Source organism: Xiphophorus hellerii, chromosome 19 (genome assembly GCF_003331165.1).
Source record: "Xiphophorus hellerii strain 12219 chromosome 19, Xiphophorus_hellerii-4.1, whole genome shotgun sequence".
NCBI lineage: Eukaryota > Metazoa > Chordata > Actinopteri > Cyprinodontiformes > Poeciliidae > Xiphophorus > Xiphophorus hellerii.
Genome location: NC_045690.1, coordinates 16131664 through 16150134, shown reverse-complemented (window position 1 = coordinate 16150134; position 18471 = coordinate 16131664). Strand labels below are relative to the sequence as shown.

The window sequence follows — 18471 nt, the reverse complement described above, 5'->3', positions numbered from 1 at the left end:
AAATTCATCCAAATAAACACCACACTGCAGCGAATAAATGCACCTGCAGTTTGTTCATTTAATGTCTTTCTTTCCCCTGACACTATTTCCCAAAGCATGTAAAATTCAACTTGAATGTTTTAACTGCTATTGTTTATAGGATGATGCTAACATTATTTCACATTTGCATTGTTAATGATAAAACTGTAGCGTAATCATACAAAGTGTTGACCAATAATCTGACAGTCTCAGGTGATGTGAAGGGTTCACTGACATTAGGAACATTTATATTACATCAAAAGAGGGCTGTTTCAAAACTTGTTTTATTTTTATATTTGTATACCAAATTAGGTCTTTCTCATTTAATAGTTAAAGGTAACAAAGCAGGTCATGACATATTTAGGGTTTGTTTATTTTTTTTCTTCACACATTGTCTCAATTAAACTCAAATGAAACAGACTTCTGTGAACATTGCAAGAATACAGTGTAAAACTGTTTCTCATTGCAGACAATAGTAATAATAAAAACATTGTTTTCAACGTATAAACTGGGTAATGAACCTTTTTTATGCTGTGTGATTGAGCCATTATGTCCTCCACTTTCATTACGTTTACTACCAACTATCTTCATTTGATTAAGATTTTTGTAAAGCTATTCCAATCCCACCCTCACCTTGAATCCATCTGTTATTCCTACCTCACACCTCACCACTGTCTTGCTGCTCAGTACCATACGTCACCATCACGTAAAGAGCAAAAGTATTTATACCTTTAGAATATTTTACATTCTGTTTGCATTCCAAACCTTAATTTATTTTATTGGTATTTGATGTGATAAACCAACAAAAAGTGTTGTAGAGTGGTGATTTAATTAAAAAAAATCTCATTTGTGAGCATCAGTTCTCAAGACTTGTGACAGATTCTCAGTGAGATATTCCTGAACTGTCTGGTGTCTAGAGACGTTTATGCAGCTTTTTGTTCATGAATGTTCTCTAATGACTTCAGATTGAAGTCAGCGACTGTGGATTTATGGACCCCGACCCATTATTGGTTTAATATTCGTGGATTTATATATTTGTGGATTTTTTTGTGGAACAAAACTTTTAATTATTTGTAAAATATTTACCTATGCAGCTTTTTTCTGAGAGTACAAAAAAAAACTGTTTTGGGAAGCTGTTTCTCGTGTTTTCAAAGCAGCCAATCCCGGAGTGGTATGAATCTTTTGGTAACACTTTATTTGGCGGGGTGTGCATAGGACTGACATGACACTGTCATAAACACAGCTTTACCACAAGTTGCTACAGAAATTGCATTAAAAGGACTTTTAATAGACTTTTAATGCAACTTTTAAAGTTGCAGTAAAAAGTGTCATTATTTACCAAATGACACTTCATGACAACAGTCAGACATTCATAAAAACTCCTTCATCTTCATGACAGATGTTATGTTTATGACAGTGTCATGTCAGTCTTATACACACCCTGTCAAATAAAGTGTTACCCATTTTTCATTAGTTTCTTTATCTTAGGAGTAGAGGTAAGGAAAGAAGTAGCACTAAAACAGTTTCCACTCTGCATATAAATGCATTTTGAAAAGCATTTGGTGTTTGAACTGTTAAAATAAGCAGATATAAACGTTTTTAGAGGAGGTCTGTAGTGTCTATCCACTGTATTAGAGTGCAGTGGACTCTAATACCGTAGTCTAGCACACAAGAGGTCAATAAAGCACCTGAAAAACACAAAAATATGAAGAAGTTTAATTTGGTAAGTAAGTATAATGAAGTTGATGCAAGTCATCTTTTCCCCCCCATCTGACTTTCTCAAAAAAAATTATCAGAACTTTACACACAAGTTAAAAGCTCTTAATAAAATACACAAATCTGTTTTGTTTCACTGCTACAGTCAATCTCCTCCTCGAGAGATTGTCCACATTTGAAATAATTTCCCCTGCAGTCATGCTCTTTGCCAGTAAGACATGTTGGCTGTTTCATCAGCAGAATGCACGTGTTCAAACATCACAAACACAGAACAGTCTTCCTCTCCCTCAGTGGCTCAGATTCCATATTTTGTCTAGCTGTCGAACATTTCTGCAGTCCATTTGTGTAAACGATACCCATATGTTTCTTTCTCCGTACACCCACAAGGTTGGATGCAGCAAAGCAGCCTGCAGGCTTTCTCCTTTTTCCTCACATCTCCTCATATCTATGCAGACTCTGGATAGAGGTGAAGAGATGTGGGGTGAGGGGTGTAGGGACATGAGTGGGAGTCGTGTTGCATGAAGCATCCTCAGCTGCTTCATTCATGAAATCCAATCGCCTTCTCATGTGACAGCGGCAGATACTTTCTCACATCTCTGCATACCTCCACGTTATCTGGGGCTTGTCTGTGCTCAGCGAATGATGATGGATAGTTTAATTTAAGCTAATCACTTATGTTTCTGTTTACTGTGTCTTTAGCCTCTCAGTTAATATGGAAGATCCTGCTTCCTCTTACTTTCCAGCACTCAATAATTTAGTCAACTCATTCTTATTTATTTATTTATTTATTGCTTCTGACTCATTCAAAACTCAATTCAATTCAATGACTTGTTTTCTTCTTTGATCCTACTCTAAATTGAAATGGGGATTGAAAAGATGCAGAAGTCCTCCCGGGATGTGTTCTTTTACTCCTAGATTGTTTGGGGGATTTAAATAAAATAGATATTCCACTGTAGCCATTAGCTGTTGACGAGAAGCTCATGAATTGCAACACCTTCAATTTCATTTGCATGATTTTTGCAGCAGAAAACCAGAATGAAGTTTGGGATTTAGTGCAGACGAATGATACCCTGAACGTAGCACAAGTTACCTCTGCTGTCGTATTAAACCGATCAGCTTCATGTTGTGCTCATAGCAGGTTATCTATGCTAAAGGCAAAATACTCTTTTTAGTAACGAAGTACTAACAAAGTATTTTGCTATGTTTAAAGATATTAAAAGGACCCAACAGCAGACAGAAAGGAGGCTGGATCAAAACAAAGATGACATGTAATGAAAGAAATAAAAATTAAACAAACATACAGAATGGTTGAATTCATGAAAGATGCAGAATAGCTATAAGATCCCAGGAGTCAGAGTTATATAAATGCTGGGTTTGTAATTAACGGTTGCAGCTGTGAAGGGAGGGAAGGCTAAGCTAATGCAATAGAGACACTAGATAGTCACTAATGATAACTACACAGGCCACAAGACTACCTATGCAAAAAGCAAACTACAAACACAGAAGAAGCACTGGCATAATAATTTTGATATTCCAAGTGTCTGAAAAACCTTAAAAAAACGTATCTATTTTACCAAACCAGTTTAACATCAAAACCAATTTTCTTTATTTTTATGGAAAAAACATTTGGGTTTAATAACATAAGATTATTATGAGACATAAAATCAATAAATTTATTCGGTGCGTTTAACTTTGACTTTTTTTTTTTTTTAATTCATGGTGCCGCCATCGTACAAGATTGGTTTATACAGTCTTACATTTTTTGAAGCCATACATTTTAACAAGGCTCTGAGTGCCTTTTGAAAATAAACAGGCTCACAGAATTAGATTCCCCACCGTGCTAAATTGTGTGTCTTATGTGTTTTCCCAAATAATTCCTCCTTTTATTGACTCCAGGTCACTTAGCAAACTTTGCATGTTTAGGTTTGTGATGACAGGATAGAGAAGCTGATTTTCTGGCAGCTCTTGAGCAGTGGGGCTTGCATATATATTTTTTTAACCTAACTTACCATTCTCATCTCTGTGTAGACTTGTCATCTAGTCTTGTTTACCTCAGTTTTTATTATTTTAAATGTCTAATTAAAATGATCTAACTTCATATATGATCAAGTTTAGGAAAGCAGTGATTTCCCTGCAGCTATGATTTATGAAGATTAGCAAAGATCTGCTTCATTTGAATGACTTGCTGAATCATCTTTCCCCTTTTGAAAAGTGCCAGAAAGAATAAACCTCTCTGTCACATAATATTTACTATTAGGTAAACAATTAGGTATGGGTTACTAAATATTAGTTACTACAAACAATGATACGCTCATTAAAAAAGCAATTTATTTAAAAATTCTTCACTGAAATTTATGTTACTGTTTTTAGGGAAGATGATGGAATAGATGTAAATAAGTAATCAGATTACAGACTATATTTCAATTTAGTGTGAAATTACTGCAATGAAAGATTAATTTAATCCAAGGGCTTTACCACAATAACAATAATCAAGGAAGGTGCTTCATATAATATAAAGTTGTGAATTAAATGCTTGTTTTTTCAGGGTTTTGCCAGTTCAACTGGTGAAATTGTGCTGCAATAGCTTCATCAATCTGTTTTTCCAAGCTGTTGGGTTTCGGTGTTTTTTTGCTGTCGATTGGTTTGATATTTTTCAAATGCCGTCCTGGTGAAAACAAACTACTTTTTTTTGGTTTTCGTCATGATTTATTTAAGAACAAACCGGCACATTTAAAAGGCATGAGAAGACTTCAGTTCGCAGGTTGTTTCTGCTGCAGCACACACTTTTCTTTTCTTGTTCACACTGTTAAACCTCCCCCTCCTTCTCCTCGGAGACCCCAGACCTCCATCAGTGTCTTTCCCCGAGAGCTCGCTCCAGGCACGAGGGGGCAGAGTGTCGCTTCATGTCAGCCCAGAAATGTCACATCACCCCCAACATGCACACAAACCTGCCTCCTTGCTCCTCCGCTCTCCATGGTTTTCCATCAGCTGCCAAAGAGGGAGAAATGTATGAGAGAGATGAGGGCATCTATCAGAGTGTGTGTCTGTAAGTGTGGGTTTTGCGTGTGGATTTCTCTGTGCACGTGATGAAGACTGTAAAGTGTCTGCACGTTGCAGCTGAGGCTCGCTGGAGCTCAGGAAGCCTGCAGGCCTGCCTTACACCGCTGCAGGGCACAGAGAGGAAGGTGATTATCTCGTAGCTGCCAGCCATCCAGCTCAAATAAAGAAAAAAGTAACTCCAACTAACAAGATGTGGAGACTGTAAAAGTAAACATGAACTTGGAAGGCTTTTTGATATTTCTTTAACTTGTACTGCAGATAAAGTCTGGGAAAGTATTTTAATTTTTTTACCAGAGCACTTATTCTGGCATCAGTAATTACATTTTTGTTCGCTTCTTATGAAGAAAATGTTTGTGTTCATCAAAGCGCTGGCTTGTCCCATGAGTTTTAGGAGACTTTTTATGCTTCAGTAATTAACAGGTCAGATTTAAATTGCCACAGTCCAGAAAAAAAAAATATTTGAAGGAGCTTCAGAAAGAATACAAACAACTGATGAAGACCACTTCTAAAGCTGACAAGACGGTCCAGCTGCTTGAAAGGAAAACTTAAAGAAATGAGAGATGACTCAACACTTTTGTGCAGCAGAGGCAACAGCAAGAATAACATTTGCTGCACACTTCAAAACGGGATGCGGTACAAACTGCGATGTGCAAACATCACAGAGGAAAAATTTCCACGGCACCACGGAAAAACCGGAACAAGCTGGTGTTTGGGTTTTTTCTTTTTATATATATATTTCAAGGGGTTTATTTTCTCTCTTGTTATTACTCTGTGCACCCGTGTTGGTTTTCTGATTTCAGAAAGCAATTTTTATTTTGGAAGAGTGGTTATTTTTGGCAGCTGATGGGCACACGCACACCTGGGCGAGTACGCGTGCCCAGATGGAAGACAGCACTTTGACAGCTGGCCTCACATCCCCACAGGACCGCGGCATCAACAGAGAGGAGCATCGAGGAGGATGTCTTCCTTTGTTACCTGAATTAGAAACGATGGATGGATGGATGGATGGATGGATGGATGGATGGATGGATGGATGGATGGATGGATGGATGGCTGGGCAGTAAGCATTTTTAGCATGTTAAAACAACCATTCAACCATTCATGGACTGTTTTACGCATTTTAATGTTTTTTTTCTTTATTCCTAATAATATAGTCATACAAAACTTGTCTGTTAAAATTCCCTTGATTTCCATTTCTAAATATATTCATTACAGTGTTAATAAAATTACACTGCATATCTGTCTATCCATCTATGTCTGTCTTTGTGTGGCTCTCTGTGAGCCTTGAGCCTTGTTCACGGTGCCAACACCTCATTAGTGCAATATGCAAATGAACTGGAGCGGGGCCAGAGGGTCAGAGCACAAACTGGAGGCTGGGTAATAGCACAATGCTGCATCTTTCTGTCGTTGTGCGCGTGTGTTCGCCACAGAGAGTTACTGAGTCTTCAGATTTCTGCCCGGTTAATGTCCCTTTACCATTTCTGGCGTCAGTAGCGCACATGACTGACTTCAGAACAGATGAAGTGGCAGAAAATGATGAAATTATCCAGACAAATCAAAGTTTTTCGGGAGTTTTCAGGTCAAACACCTGTTTAGACCAAGTGTTTGATCTACAAGGATCTGAACTTATCAATAAACATCTATAATATTAGCTGCTAAGTCTTCATTTCAGTGGTTTTTAGCTGCACGTTATGACCCACTTGTATCACACAAAGTTCTGTTCTACACAAAAGTTGATTTTTAAAAAAAAAATTAAAATAAAAAACACAATGAAGCGACTGCGGAAACATCTTAACCACACCTGACATAACAGATTGCCTCCGTTTTCACGCCGTGCATAATGAATAACTCAGAGTGCAGGAAGCTCATTTTCCTGCAGCAATCAGTGTTTGAGATGATCTTTTTTAATGCTGCAATAAGATACTCATGGAAATGACACATCTGAACTGTTTGGACAGATTTATCAAATATCATCCATTTGATACTGATTTATACACTTAAAGGACTGAGTAGTCCTTTTTTAATATTTTAGGGACATATATTTTAACCTTTTATGCCCTTTGCATGGCCTGCAAAAGTATTCACCCTTTTCAAATCACAACCTTAACCTTCAGTGCATTTTATTGGGACATTAGGTGATGAGTCAGCACAAACTAAAGCATATTTATGATGTGGAAAGGAAATGCTGTATGTTTTCAACATTTTTAGAAATCTTTGCAAAATAGCTCAAGATCATTCAGATGAGTAAGAAGCCTATGAACATCGATTTTCAAATATTGCCACAGACTGAGGTTTTAGAGTTAGGTCTGGACTTTGACTGGGCCACTCAAACGTCATTGTGATCTCGTTGACCTTCATCCATCTTCCCATTCACTGTAACTAGCTTCTCTCTCCTTCCTCAAGAAAAGTGTCCCCGCAGCATGATGCGGATGGATTGACGCTTATGGTTGTAATATGATGTAAACATGTAAAAGTTTAAGGGATATGGATACTTTTGCTACCACTGTACAGACAAAACTAATCACTTTTTAAAAAATTTACTTCAGATAAAAGTTAGTTCATTTTTCCATTGAACTAAACATCTGCACATGCATGTTTGCACGTTTAGTTAGCCTGTCGAACAACTTTGCAATCACCATTTCAGTTTTGTTTATGTCTCTCTTTGCTTTGCATTTCTCAGACTTTTTGTTGCCTCTGTTCACCTGTTTTATTTGACCATCCTTAAAAAGTAGCCATTATTTCTCCTCCCCCTCCTCAGACGAGAGACGGCGGCGGCCTTGGAGGGAAATTACCCCGGCACGTCTTTACTCAGGACGCTCCCCGGCTTGTCTTCAAGACAAACAGCGATGTTCTTGTAAGAATCATGAACATTTAACACCAGACACAGTTTCAGCTCAAAGGCTTTTAAGAACATGCATACATTTATTTTGATGTTTTCATTTTTTCTTTTAAACATTTTTTTTTCCATCACACATTGTATTCTGTTTCAAAAAGACAGAAACACAGCTTTCATACCCCTTGATCTTTTCTACATTTGTCATTTCACAACCATGAATATGTGTGTTTTACTGAGATTTTATGTGACAGTCAGTACTGATTGGAAAGTAAATTGTAAATATTATAATTTAGCTTTTAGACAGATAATCTGAAAGGTGTGGCATACATTCCTATTCAGTTCCCTTACCTCTGATACCCTTAAATAAAATCTATCTCAACTAATTACCTTCAGAAATTATTTAGTTGTTTAATAGAGCCCACATGAGTGTCATTTAATCTCAGTATACAGTTGAAACCATAAGTTTACATACACTTTTTTCCTCACTGTCTGAAACTAATTCAGACCAAGCTTCTTTTGTTTTAGATCAGGTTAGAATTACCAAAGTTATTGCTATTTGCAAATTGTCACAATAATGAGAGAAAGAATGTCCGATATTAATTTATTGTTGCACACGTGAACTTCAGGTTTTAACTGTAAACACTGCAGTGATGATTTCAGAGCAGAATCAAGGAACATGGCAGAGAGGTCAGGGAGGAAGTTGTTCTCTGGAGTTTAAAGCAGGATTAGGTGACAAAATAATATCCTAGGCTTTGAGCATCTTACCATGCACTCTTCAATCCATCTTCAGGAAGTAATAAATCTAACAAGCTGTCTACAAGTCCATTATTATCCGGAGATTCAACCCAGAGGCCTATGGTAACTCGGGAGGAGTTGCAGACATCAGCGACTCAAGTGTGACAATCTGCAAGCATCTTCCAATATGACTTTTATTGAGGAAAAAAAAAGTCAGATTGGCTTTAGATGTCCTGTTTGCAATTTGTCAAAAGTCCCATAGGAAACACAGAAAACATGTGGAAGAAAATGGTGTGGTAAGATAAGACCCAATTGAATTTATAGGTTTACATGAAGAGCGTCTGTGCAGTGGGAAACTAATACAGCACATCACGTTGAATAGACTACAGCTAAGGTTAAACATGGTGGTGGCAGCATCATGCTGTAGGTCTGTTTTTTAGGTTTCTCTCCTGGATTTGCTGGTTGACCTCTGAAAAGCAAATGGCAGTGAATGGATGGCTGTCAGTATTATTGTACTTTGTGGCTGTTTAGCAAATACTTAGCTGTTGCAATCCATTGAATGGTTTAGCTGTTTTTTAAAAGATTTTTTATTATATTTTTATTTTAATCCAGTGTCACTTACTGTTCTTCATAGTTATACCAGTTCTTTCTTAAGAGACCAACATTGGAATTGTTGGCATCATTATAAGGATATTCAATCACATCAGGACACATTGTTCAAATATTTGAGGTCAAATATTTAAGAAAACATTGATTATTTTCTTCTTAATGGAAACAGCCAGCTGCAGGCCAACAGAAACATTTCATATCTTTGCTAGAGATCAAAGTTTCTACAGGAACATTCAGACACGATCCACCACTCAAGTCTCATCTTTCTTGCAGCTGGAGTGGTTTTACTCATCACCCCGGCCCGTAGTGTGTGCTGGGAAATCCTCCAACCGAGCTTCACTTGGTCGAGACAGGAGGGTTTTTACATGTCACATTTATAATGACCGATATGATGACTGGCTGTAACAAGAGCAGCCTGACAGACGCACAGAACAGGCCTGTACCTCTTTGACTTTTATCTGCTCCTTGAACTTTTCGTTCTCCATTCAGATTTTAACGAAGTCACACACACGATGTGGCTAATGTGAAGCCCAGAAACAGGAAATCAACCAGTTATCCTTTTTCTTTTATTGATCAGGTCATTATAATCAACAAAAAAATAAATGATGTAACCTAATTAGTACCCACAGCATCAAAGGTATTTGCTGCAGATGGTCTTCAAGAGGTTGAATTGAAGTAAACCTACTTTGAGCTTCATTTTCCAACAAACTCTTTTTCTGCTAAGAGTTTGGCTGCATTCGGTGCATTAATGCTGTTGACGTCTAGAGTGGTCAGGATGTTCTGCAGATTGTTTGGAGCATACCTTGGCTTATCAAACTAAGTTCCTCTTCAGTTGGATGAAGGTTGTGTTGTGAAGTCTCAGGGTGTAGAAAATTGTTTCAGATTTTCAGTGATGGATTTGTTTCATAACCAGCATGAACAAAATGCCTAAAGTGATGCTGTTGGGGTTCAATGTTGTGATGTCAGCTTATTGGTGTAGTCAGTTATTATTGTAACATGTCCATAATATGTGGCCTGAGCGCTCCTGCATGGCTTAGTTATGAAGAATTTGAAGCCTCAAATAGACGCTAGTTTAGGAAAATGACAGCATTGCTGCTGGTGTGGCTGCCGTACTCATAGCATCCTGCTGTTTCCTGGCAACAACCGAAAGTATTGTATCTCTCTCTCACTAAGTGCTGAATCACTTAATGCCGCGGTCACCTCCTTTCACATAGAAATTGGTATAATCACTCTGCTTGCTGCTAATGGCTCTTTGCTGCTGAGAAGGTCCAAATTACCCCAAGGCTCAGCTGTGCTGGTTGCTGAGAGACCAAAGGAAGTAGTGAGCCATTGGGCTGCTGCAGTTTGAACACAGTTTCTACGTGTCTTAGCTGCCAACAGACTCTTTCTTTGGGACCTGTTTGTTTTTTCTGTGTGGTTTCTGAAAAGTCCAAGACGACATCAGGTTTAAGTTAAAATGTTCATTTTACAACCCTGAGCCATCAGGTAAGACAGTCACGCCACCATATTGAGCGACTTATTTAAAGGTTAGCTAGTTTCTCAGCCTTAAGGGTGTTATGGACAAGCAGTCTGTGCAAACATCTGGCCAGCTGGTGAAAAGCAAAAGTGAGTCACATGTAATTTTCTGCCAGTAACACCCAATAGATGGTGGTTAAATGCTCCAAGACATGACACAACGCAGCAGTTCAGCCATAGAAAGTTTTTATTTTTTAAGCTTTTATAATTAAATATACGACAAAAAGGATGCAGTGCCACACTCCACCAGGGCGTTTCACCCCTTGAAATTGGAGATATCCCTAAAAAAATTATTCGTTACCGTCTATATTGACCCAGATAAGATCCCATTTAAGTCATCCATGCAATACCAACTTTATTTTTACTTGTAAAATCTGTCTAATTATGACAGTGTTTCCTTAGCACTCTCTCTTTGATTCACCATAACCTTTTCATTTTCAGAATCCTCTTTATTAATCAGTCTTTTCTGAAACCCCGTCTTTATCTTCTGCAGTTGTTTTAAATCTGTACATACGTCTTCAGTTACTAAAACTTTCTGGTATAGCTATGCAACTTGTTGCATCAAAAATAGTTTCTTCCTGCCCCACAACCTTTAACAAGGCCCATCTGGCTCTTCCTAATTTTCTCCCTTCTCATTGTCGGTTCAGAAGGTGAGAGGAGAAAGAACGGCTGCTTCTTTTCCAAGCCAGATAACTGTAGTGCAAATGGTTAAAGTACACCACCAACACTGGTTCGTTGGCCACGGTGGAAATAAATGGCCGTAATTAGGCTGAACTGCAAACATCTGTGTGCAGGAGTGTGGAGCGAGACGAGAGGGAAGGAGAAAGCACAACTCCATTAGCGTAATGCTCGGTGAAATTTTCACTCACAGTGCAGAAAGTCGTTAAGTGCTCTCCGTCTGTCTTTTCGAGTCGAGGAAAATTTCAGTACATTTATAATTTAAAATATCCAAGGTCTAGGAATATAAAACTCAACTTGTGAGAACACTTCTTGGACTTTTACTCTGTTACGCCTCATTGGATTAGTAGGACTAATTGAACAGTTAAAGCATCTAAAATTAAAATGACTTTTAGTGATTATGTATGAAATTATGTCTCAGATCTGTTCTATGGTTATGTCACCATGCGTGTAACTTCTTACTCTATCTTGTATGATTGCTTAGAATTACAAAATATTTGTAAAACCCGTCAGTTTTTTCAAAGTTGTAGTAGATAAAGTTTATTTTACAAATGCATGCACATAGACAGCCTTTTTGACTTAATCTTTTTAAGTCACTGTCAGACCCGATTCTTTCTAATAAACCAGTGTTGCTTTGCACCATGTAAAACAGGAGTTTATCCGCTTTCCGGTTGCATCCTTCAACTTATTAACATTCAGCAGGGGGGCAAAAGGGTCTGTATGATGGATGGATGTCGCTGAAGGGTCTGACAACTGATTAATGCCTTAATTATCTCCAGTGAGGACCTGCCACTCCTCCCAGAGCTGACAGAGTGAGCTGTGTGTGGCCTGACGAGCGTCGCCGTGTTCGGGGCTCGCCCACTGCTATCTGCTCCACCGGGGGTCACATTCATTTTCTTCCGTCAAGAAAAATGCTCACATTTTTGCACTGTGAAGGTGTTGATGAAAGATTGCAGCAGCCTGTTTTGGGGATCAGCGCCACTGCAGTGGTCATAAAACTTCACATTTAAGACGAGCCAACACACATTTGGATTCCATGTAGCTGTATAAAATAACAATTAGATGGAAAGGCAACAGAAATGTATTATGTATGTCTATTTTCATGGCAAAAAAAGTGTAGAATCCACACTTATTTTTTTCAGATCATTAACTGTTTAATAGAGTTGGATAACCTTAGTAAATAAAAAACTATTAAAGGAAATTACTCTTAAGCCCAGGATTTCAACAAGATCTTCACAAGACCATTATATTTTTTATGCTAGTTTTTTAAAGCCATATAGACATTTTAGATATTTTAGATCATTGTCTTGCTGCATAACCTAAGTACACTTGAACTAAAGGTCACCAGGAAATTCTCCCTCAGGATTTTGTTGTGTGAAGAAGAACTCATGGTTCCATCAACTCTCATACGTTGTCCAGACTGTTACCCTACCTGCACCATGCTTGACGTTCTCTACAGCTGGGCAATATGGACCAAAAATATTTGTATTTATTAATATGGTTTTTTTAGCATAACAGATTCAAAGATAAATATCACACTTATGTTTCAAATTAAAGTTTCTAAGATAATATGTATTCCAATACAAACTGAAAGAACAATTATTATTTCACACCAATGAAAGGACTCTGAAAACACTTATGACTCACTAGAACGTCAGAAAATTCATCTGATAATCATTTTGTGATCCAGTGACACAAAAAAGAAGAAAATAAAAATAAAAGAAACTTTATTTCATTTTATCTTTAAAAAATCTATAAAATTGGGGGTTCATTCTTTATTTTTCATTATGAATCAAAAAATAGGTGATTCTTGTTTTCAGTTTTTAGCTCTTAAGACCAAACACTTTAATGTATTTTTGTGGAATACCATGTTATGTTTGTTACTTCTGATCAAAGCAGAAATTAATGGAATGACTAGCAATATAATCTGAATGTCCAAAAGGACATGATTTGGATATTGTTCCCAGCCTTCCTATAGATTTGTTCAATTAGACACCTGCAAGAAGCTGCCAGAAGTATTTTACTGCATTTATTACCAAGTTGGCACAATATTCAAATCATTTTGTTGAAGGAAACTGAGGGAAAATATCTTGTAGCTGTATCAGAGTCATTGGTCACAGGACTGAGAGTGAGTGTCTTTTTCAGGCCAACAGAAAGTGCAAATGAGAACTTGTTGCGTGGGCAGATTGTTAAAGACAGTCACCTCAGTTGCATAGCAGCAGAATATTGTTATGTCTGCTTTCACTTCTGTAAATGTAGAGTTGTTAAAAGCAAATGGGGGATGCATATTTACAAATATAAACTAACTTACTTATTAAGCAAGATGATGATGATATACAGTAATATTGTGCTGTACTATATGTATATGACAAGATACATACCTTATGTGCTGTTTTTTTTGCAGGTGTGTGACTGGTGCAAACATATTCGCCACACTAAGGAGTACCTGGACTTTGGCGCTGGTGAGCGCAGGCTGCAGTTCTGCAGTGCCAAATGCCTAAACCAGTATAAAATGGACATTTTCTACAAGGAAACCCAGGCTGCCCTGCCTGGAGCATTGTGTAACCCTGGTCATGGAGCTGGAGGGGAGGGAAAACCAGAGTGCAGTGGAGGGGTGCAGCTGCTGACTCCTGAATCCTGGGGTACGCCACTAACAGATCTTCGGCGTAAGGCTCCTTCACCAGGGAGCCATTCTGGCACCTCTGCCTTGGTCTCCTCTACTTCTTCTGCCACCTCACCTTCAGAAACAGCGGCTGTGTGTTCCCCTTCCTCATCCACTTCAACCAAAATCCCCACACCTAGACCTCATGAAAGCCCAACACTTCCCCCTCCACCTCTTCCTTTGCATCCACCAGTGGGGGTTCCCTCTGGCAGCCCACCCATGGTGATGACACCCAGAGGACCTATGCCCCTGCCTCTGTTCATGGAACATCAAATGATGCAGCAGATCCGACCACCATTTCTTCGCCCCTCTGCCCATCCAGGGGGACCTAACAGCCCACTTTCAAACCCCATAATCCCTGGGATTGGTCCACCTCCTCCCCCAAGAACCCTTGGTCCAGCATCAAGTCCCATGCACAGACCCCTCCTTTCTCCACACATCCACCATTCATCCAATCCTAATCCAGGTATGATCCCTCCTCACCCTGGCCTACCTATACCAGGTCTGCCCCCTTTTCCCCCTGTCAACATGATGCCCAACGGACCCATCCATTTGCCCCCAATGATGAACTTTGGCATGCCATCCTTAGCCCCATTGGTACCCCCACCAACACTGTTGGTCCCTTACCCGGTCATTGTACCTCTCCCAGTTCCAATACCTATTCCAATCCCAATCCCTTTTAACTCCAAGACTTCTAGGGACCAACCAGAGAGCAGTAGTTCTGTCCACAGTGCTCCAGATTCTTCAGAAGCATCATCCTCTAGGGCTCACTCTCCAAGTTCTTCTGGAAGTGACAAAGGGGACCACAAGACAGAGCCAGCAGGTGGAGAACAGGTTTCTCCTGTACCTGGTGAGAGAAGCAGGACAGCGTTCATGGACTTGACTGTGAAGGCAGAGGATAATCCAGGCAGTCTTTGTCTTTCCAGTGGCTCTGGACTGATTGATGGTGTAATTGACCTAACTGTGGGCCAAAAGCCAGGCCAGCAGCACCTCATTCAGACCATGCTCGCTGGAGTCCAGGTCAAAGTGGAGGAATCAAGATCTCCACCAGCTGATGGGTTTGGGAGGGAATGTGTAGGTAGTAATGCAGAGAACACTCTTTTACCACAGGGCAGTTTTACAGAACTGGATACAGGCACACACCTTAAGTCATTGGACTCTGCAGTGCAACCTTCCAGCAAAACTGATCTTCCAGAGAGTCAAATAAGTCCTAATTTTAAACCAGCGCTCTTGCCTACATCAGTACGGACCCAGTCCTTAGCCCTTCCTCAGCTTCAAGCTAACTCTGCTGCCCCTTGTAATGTAATAGTCAATGGCACTGGATGGCATTCCCTTCTCAATCCAGACCGAAAAGGAGAGAGGGATGAGGGGAACCCGCCAAAGAATGGTGATCTGGAGCGCGAGGCGCTGAAAGAAAACAATTGTTCGGTGGGTGAGGCAGGGAAACGAATATCAGCACAAGATGAGAAAGTGGACACAAAAGTGGACAGTAAGCAAGACCCTGACTCCAGCATGGAAGAGGGTGAACACGCCTATGCCCTGCCACTTCTCTCAGCGGGAGGTTGTGTCGTCATCCAGCCTGTGCCAAAGCCTGCCGCTGACAAGACAGCCATCCTGTCCTGCTCCATCAGTGCACCATTGTCAGCAGGTGGGAGCCCTGAGCTGGAGCCGCCGCTGAAGAGGAGGTGTCTGCGAATCCGCAATCAAAACAAGTGAGGTAAGTGAATTTTGGTATTATCCAAAAAACACTTCTAGGGAATCTCACATCAACATTTTGGCATGGGCCATTACCTTTACCTGCAATTTGCGAGTTAATTCCAAAGTTGCAGAATTTCTTATTTTTACAGGAGGAGGGTGAAGTGATAAGATTATCTAGCTCTATAGAGTTATTAGAGGTTCTTCTTCCTTATGCTTTTCTACCAAAGAAGCTCAGAAAATGCTGTCATTTTCTTAGTATCACTGACCAAACCAACTGCTGTCTAATTTTATGGTAGTTAACAAATTGGCTTGACAAATTCAGTTTAAACTAAACAAACTTGTTTTGCTATTTTGTTGTAATCAGTGGATACAATTCAGCGTGTGACACCAATCAACTTCCACAATTGACAATTGAGAGATGTTATAGACCGTGTGTTGATCAGTAGAACAGAGTATTGTTAAGTATGACTAATGTATTCAAAGTTCTAGTATTCAGTGTTTTAAAATCATGTTTGTTCTTTGGTAAGCTTTGATTTTATTCTGTTCAGCCAAAGCAAAACCCTCGTGTCACACGTTTCTGGATAATTTGGTAAAATCGCACAGAATTGGTACACGAAAAGCACTTGACAAGTGAAAAGGAAAGATTTTATTTTAAGTACTATCTATGTAAAGTGCGGTAAAAAAAATACTTTGTTTTTACCTTTTTTCACATAACTTTTAAAAAAATAACATACAATTCTTTGAGACTGAGGGGAACTTGAATATCGGAGCTCACCGGTGTAAGAAAAGGGTAATCAGGCAATTGGACTTGGAGAACGTGTTTAAACATGCCCATTGAAGAACCCTATGGCGGTACTTTGGGAGTAAGAGGTATCAGGGCCTTTAGGTCAGTGTCAGAGATTAGTTGTTTCTGGTGAGCATCGGACTCAAAGTTGCACTTTTTCCCCGATTCTGTTCATAAGGTTCGTGGGCAGAATAACTCGCACAGAAAGAAGGGGATCTGTTTTTGTGGATGGATGGATGGATGGATGGATGGATGGATGGATGGATAGACAGAATGTGTTGTCTGGGTTTGTTTTCTTTTTTTATATGACTTTTTTTATTGTGTTGTGATACATACTGCCCTAGGAATGAAAGCCATAGTACCCACGTTTTATTTGATTGTCCTTCCCTTTACGTCGGACATCAAATTATGACTGAGTTTTAGGGTTTCTGTGGTTTTAAAATGTGTAACACAAAAGGATTTCCTCAATCTATAAAATATTCTTTACTCAGACTTTTTCTCTTCTTTTGTAGTCTAATAAGAAAACATTTTGCACTCTTTTCTGTCCTCTTAGATTATTCAGGTGCAGTGATAAAGATTAATCAGAGTGACAGTGTGCTGCTTGATTTTTGGGTAGACACAGTGTGACTTCAGACTTTGGAAAAAAGAAGTGAAAAAAAAGAAAGAAATGATTGAAACATAGTGCTCCATTTTCCTCAGCGTTACCTGAATGCTGCGGCAGGGAGATGTGTTTGAATGTCACTTAGGGAACTCTTGTGGAGAACAATTTTTGAAAGATGTCTGATTCAATAGCATCCTGGTGAACAGGATGTTTAGCCCACACATTAATTTTCCAAACAAAATGAGTGTTTAAAATTTGTTAGATCGCATTCTCGATCACCAAAATGGAAACCTTTTCTTGTCAAAAGACCCATTCAGCACATTTTCACTACAGTTGATGCTACATTCCTTGGCTTATTGAATACTAATTAAATGAAACTGCAATTTTGAGCAATTTAAAGGCAAATTCAGGTTAGGGTGGCACGAGGTGAGTGCTCTGAATGAAATCAATTAGTGATGACAAAAGAGGGAAATCAAGCGCTGCAGCCAGCAGCTAACATGAACAGAATTAATCCGCTGTAATAATCATACATGTGAAGGTTTATTTTTTATGAAGACTGACACTGGAAAGTCCAAATACTAAAATGCTCTTTCTAAAATATTTTCTCATTTCGTAGAGAAATGCTAAGACATTTATTAAGGCATTAGTTATTTACCATGACTAGTATTTACCATTTACCACGTGTCGTGCCTTCTATTTCCTTCCATGCTGCGATGTATGACGGTGAACACAGGCAGATTAAAGGTCTCAGCTGGGCTGCATGGTACTATTCCTGTAAACAGGGAAGGCCCATTCCACCCTTTTCTTTTTTTAGTTGCAGAGTTCTAAACTTAATTCTGGCCTTTTTACCCTGCCACAAATACCTCACTATTAATCTATCCCATTCTGAGAACTGTTTAGGTGGGATTCTGACTGGTAGACATTGAAATAAGTACAGTAACTGTGGAAGGATAGTCATCATGGTGGATTCTATCTGGGAGCTGAAACTTAAAAAGGGGATAACATTCCATCTATGTAAATCTGATTTTATTTTCAAATTTAGTGGGCCATAATTTGTATCAAACAGTTTTGAGAAGTCCCTTGATAGTGAAACACTCAAATATTTGATAGACTCAGCCTCCCAATTCCAGTTGTACCCAGTCTTAATTGAAGACAGTGGATCGTAGTTAAATGTTAATAATTGAGTTTTATTTATATTAATTTTGTAACCAGAGATTAAACTAAACTCTTCGAGCAACTTCATCAGTTTTGGGATTGTCTGTGTGGGCTGTGTTATACTTATCAATAAATCGTCAGCGAACAAGGATAGTTTTTGCTCCCCAGATGTCGTTGTAACCCCTTTTATATCCGGACTCTGTCTGATCAGTTGACTCATGGGCTCAATAAACAAGGCGAAGAGAAGCGGCAACGCACAACACCCCAGTCTCGTTCCTCTTTCCAAAGTGAATGAATTGGTCAAATCTCCATTAATTTTAATTCTAGCTGTTGGTTTAGTATATAACGATTTAAATGTGTCAATTATCGTTGTATGAAACACAAATTTTGAAAGCACTTTATAT

General features: G+C 39.0%; 1 protein-coding gene across 5 annotated transcripts in view; it reads left to right on the top strand.

The window, feature by feature from the left end:
• The window catches only part of sobpa (sine oculis binding protein homolog (Drosophila) a), a 42668-nt gene that overhangs the window by 17744 nt on the left and 6453 nt on the right, over nucleotides 1-18471 (top strand). For 3 of the 5 annotated variants that reach the window (XM_032546468.1, XM_032546464.1, XM_032546463.1), the window contains 2 exons: nucleotides 7553-7648; nucleotides 13572-15546. In XM_032546468.1, coding sequence (XP_032402359.1) covers nucleotides 7553-7648; nucleotides 13572-15545 — 2070 coding nt within the window. In that variant the 3' untranslated portion in view covers nucleotide 15546. The remainder of the gene's footprint in view (nucleotides 1-7552; nucleotides 7649-13571; nucleotides 15547-18471) is intronic. The other 2 variants (XM_032546467.1, XM_032546465.1) reach the window with 1 other exon arrangement.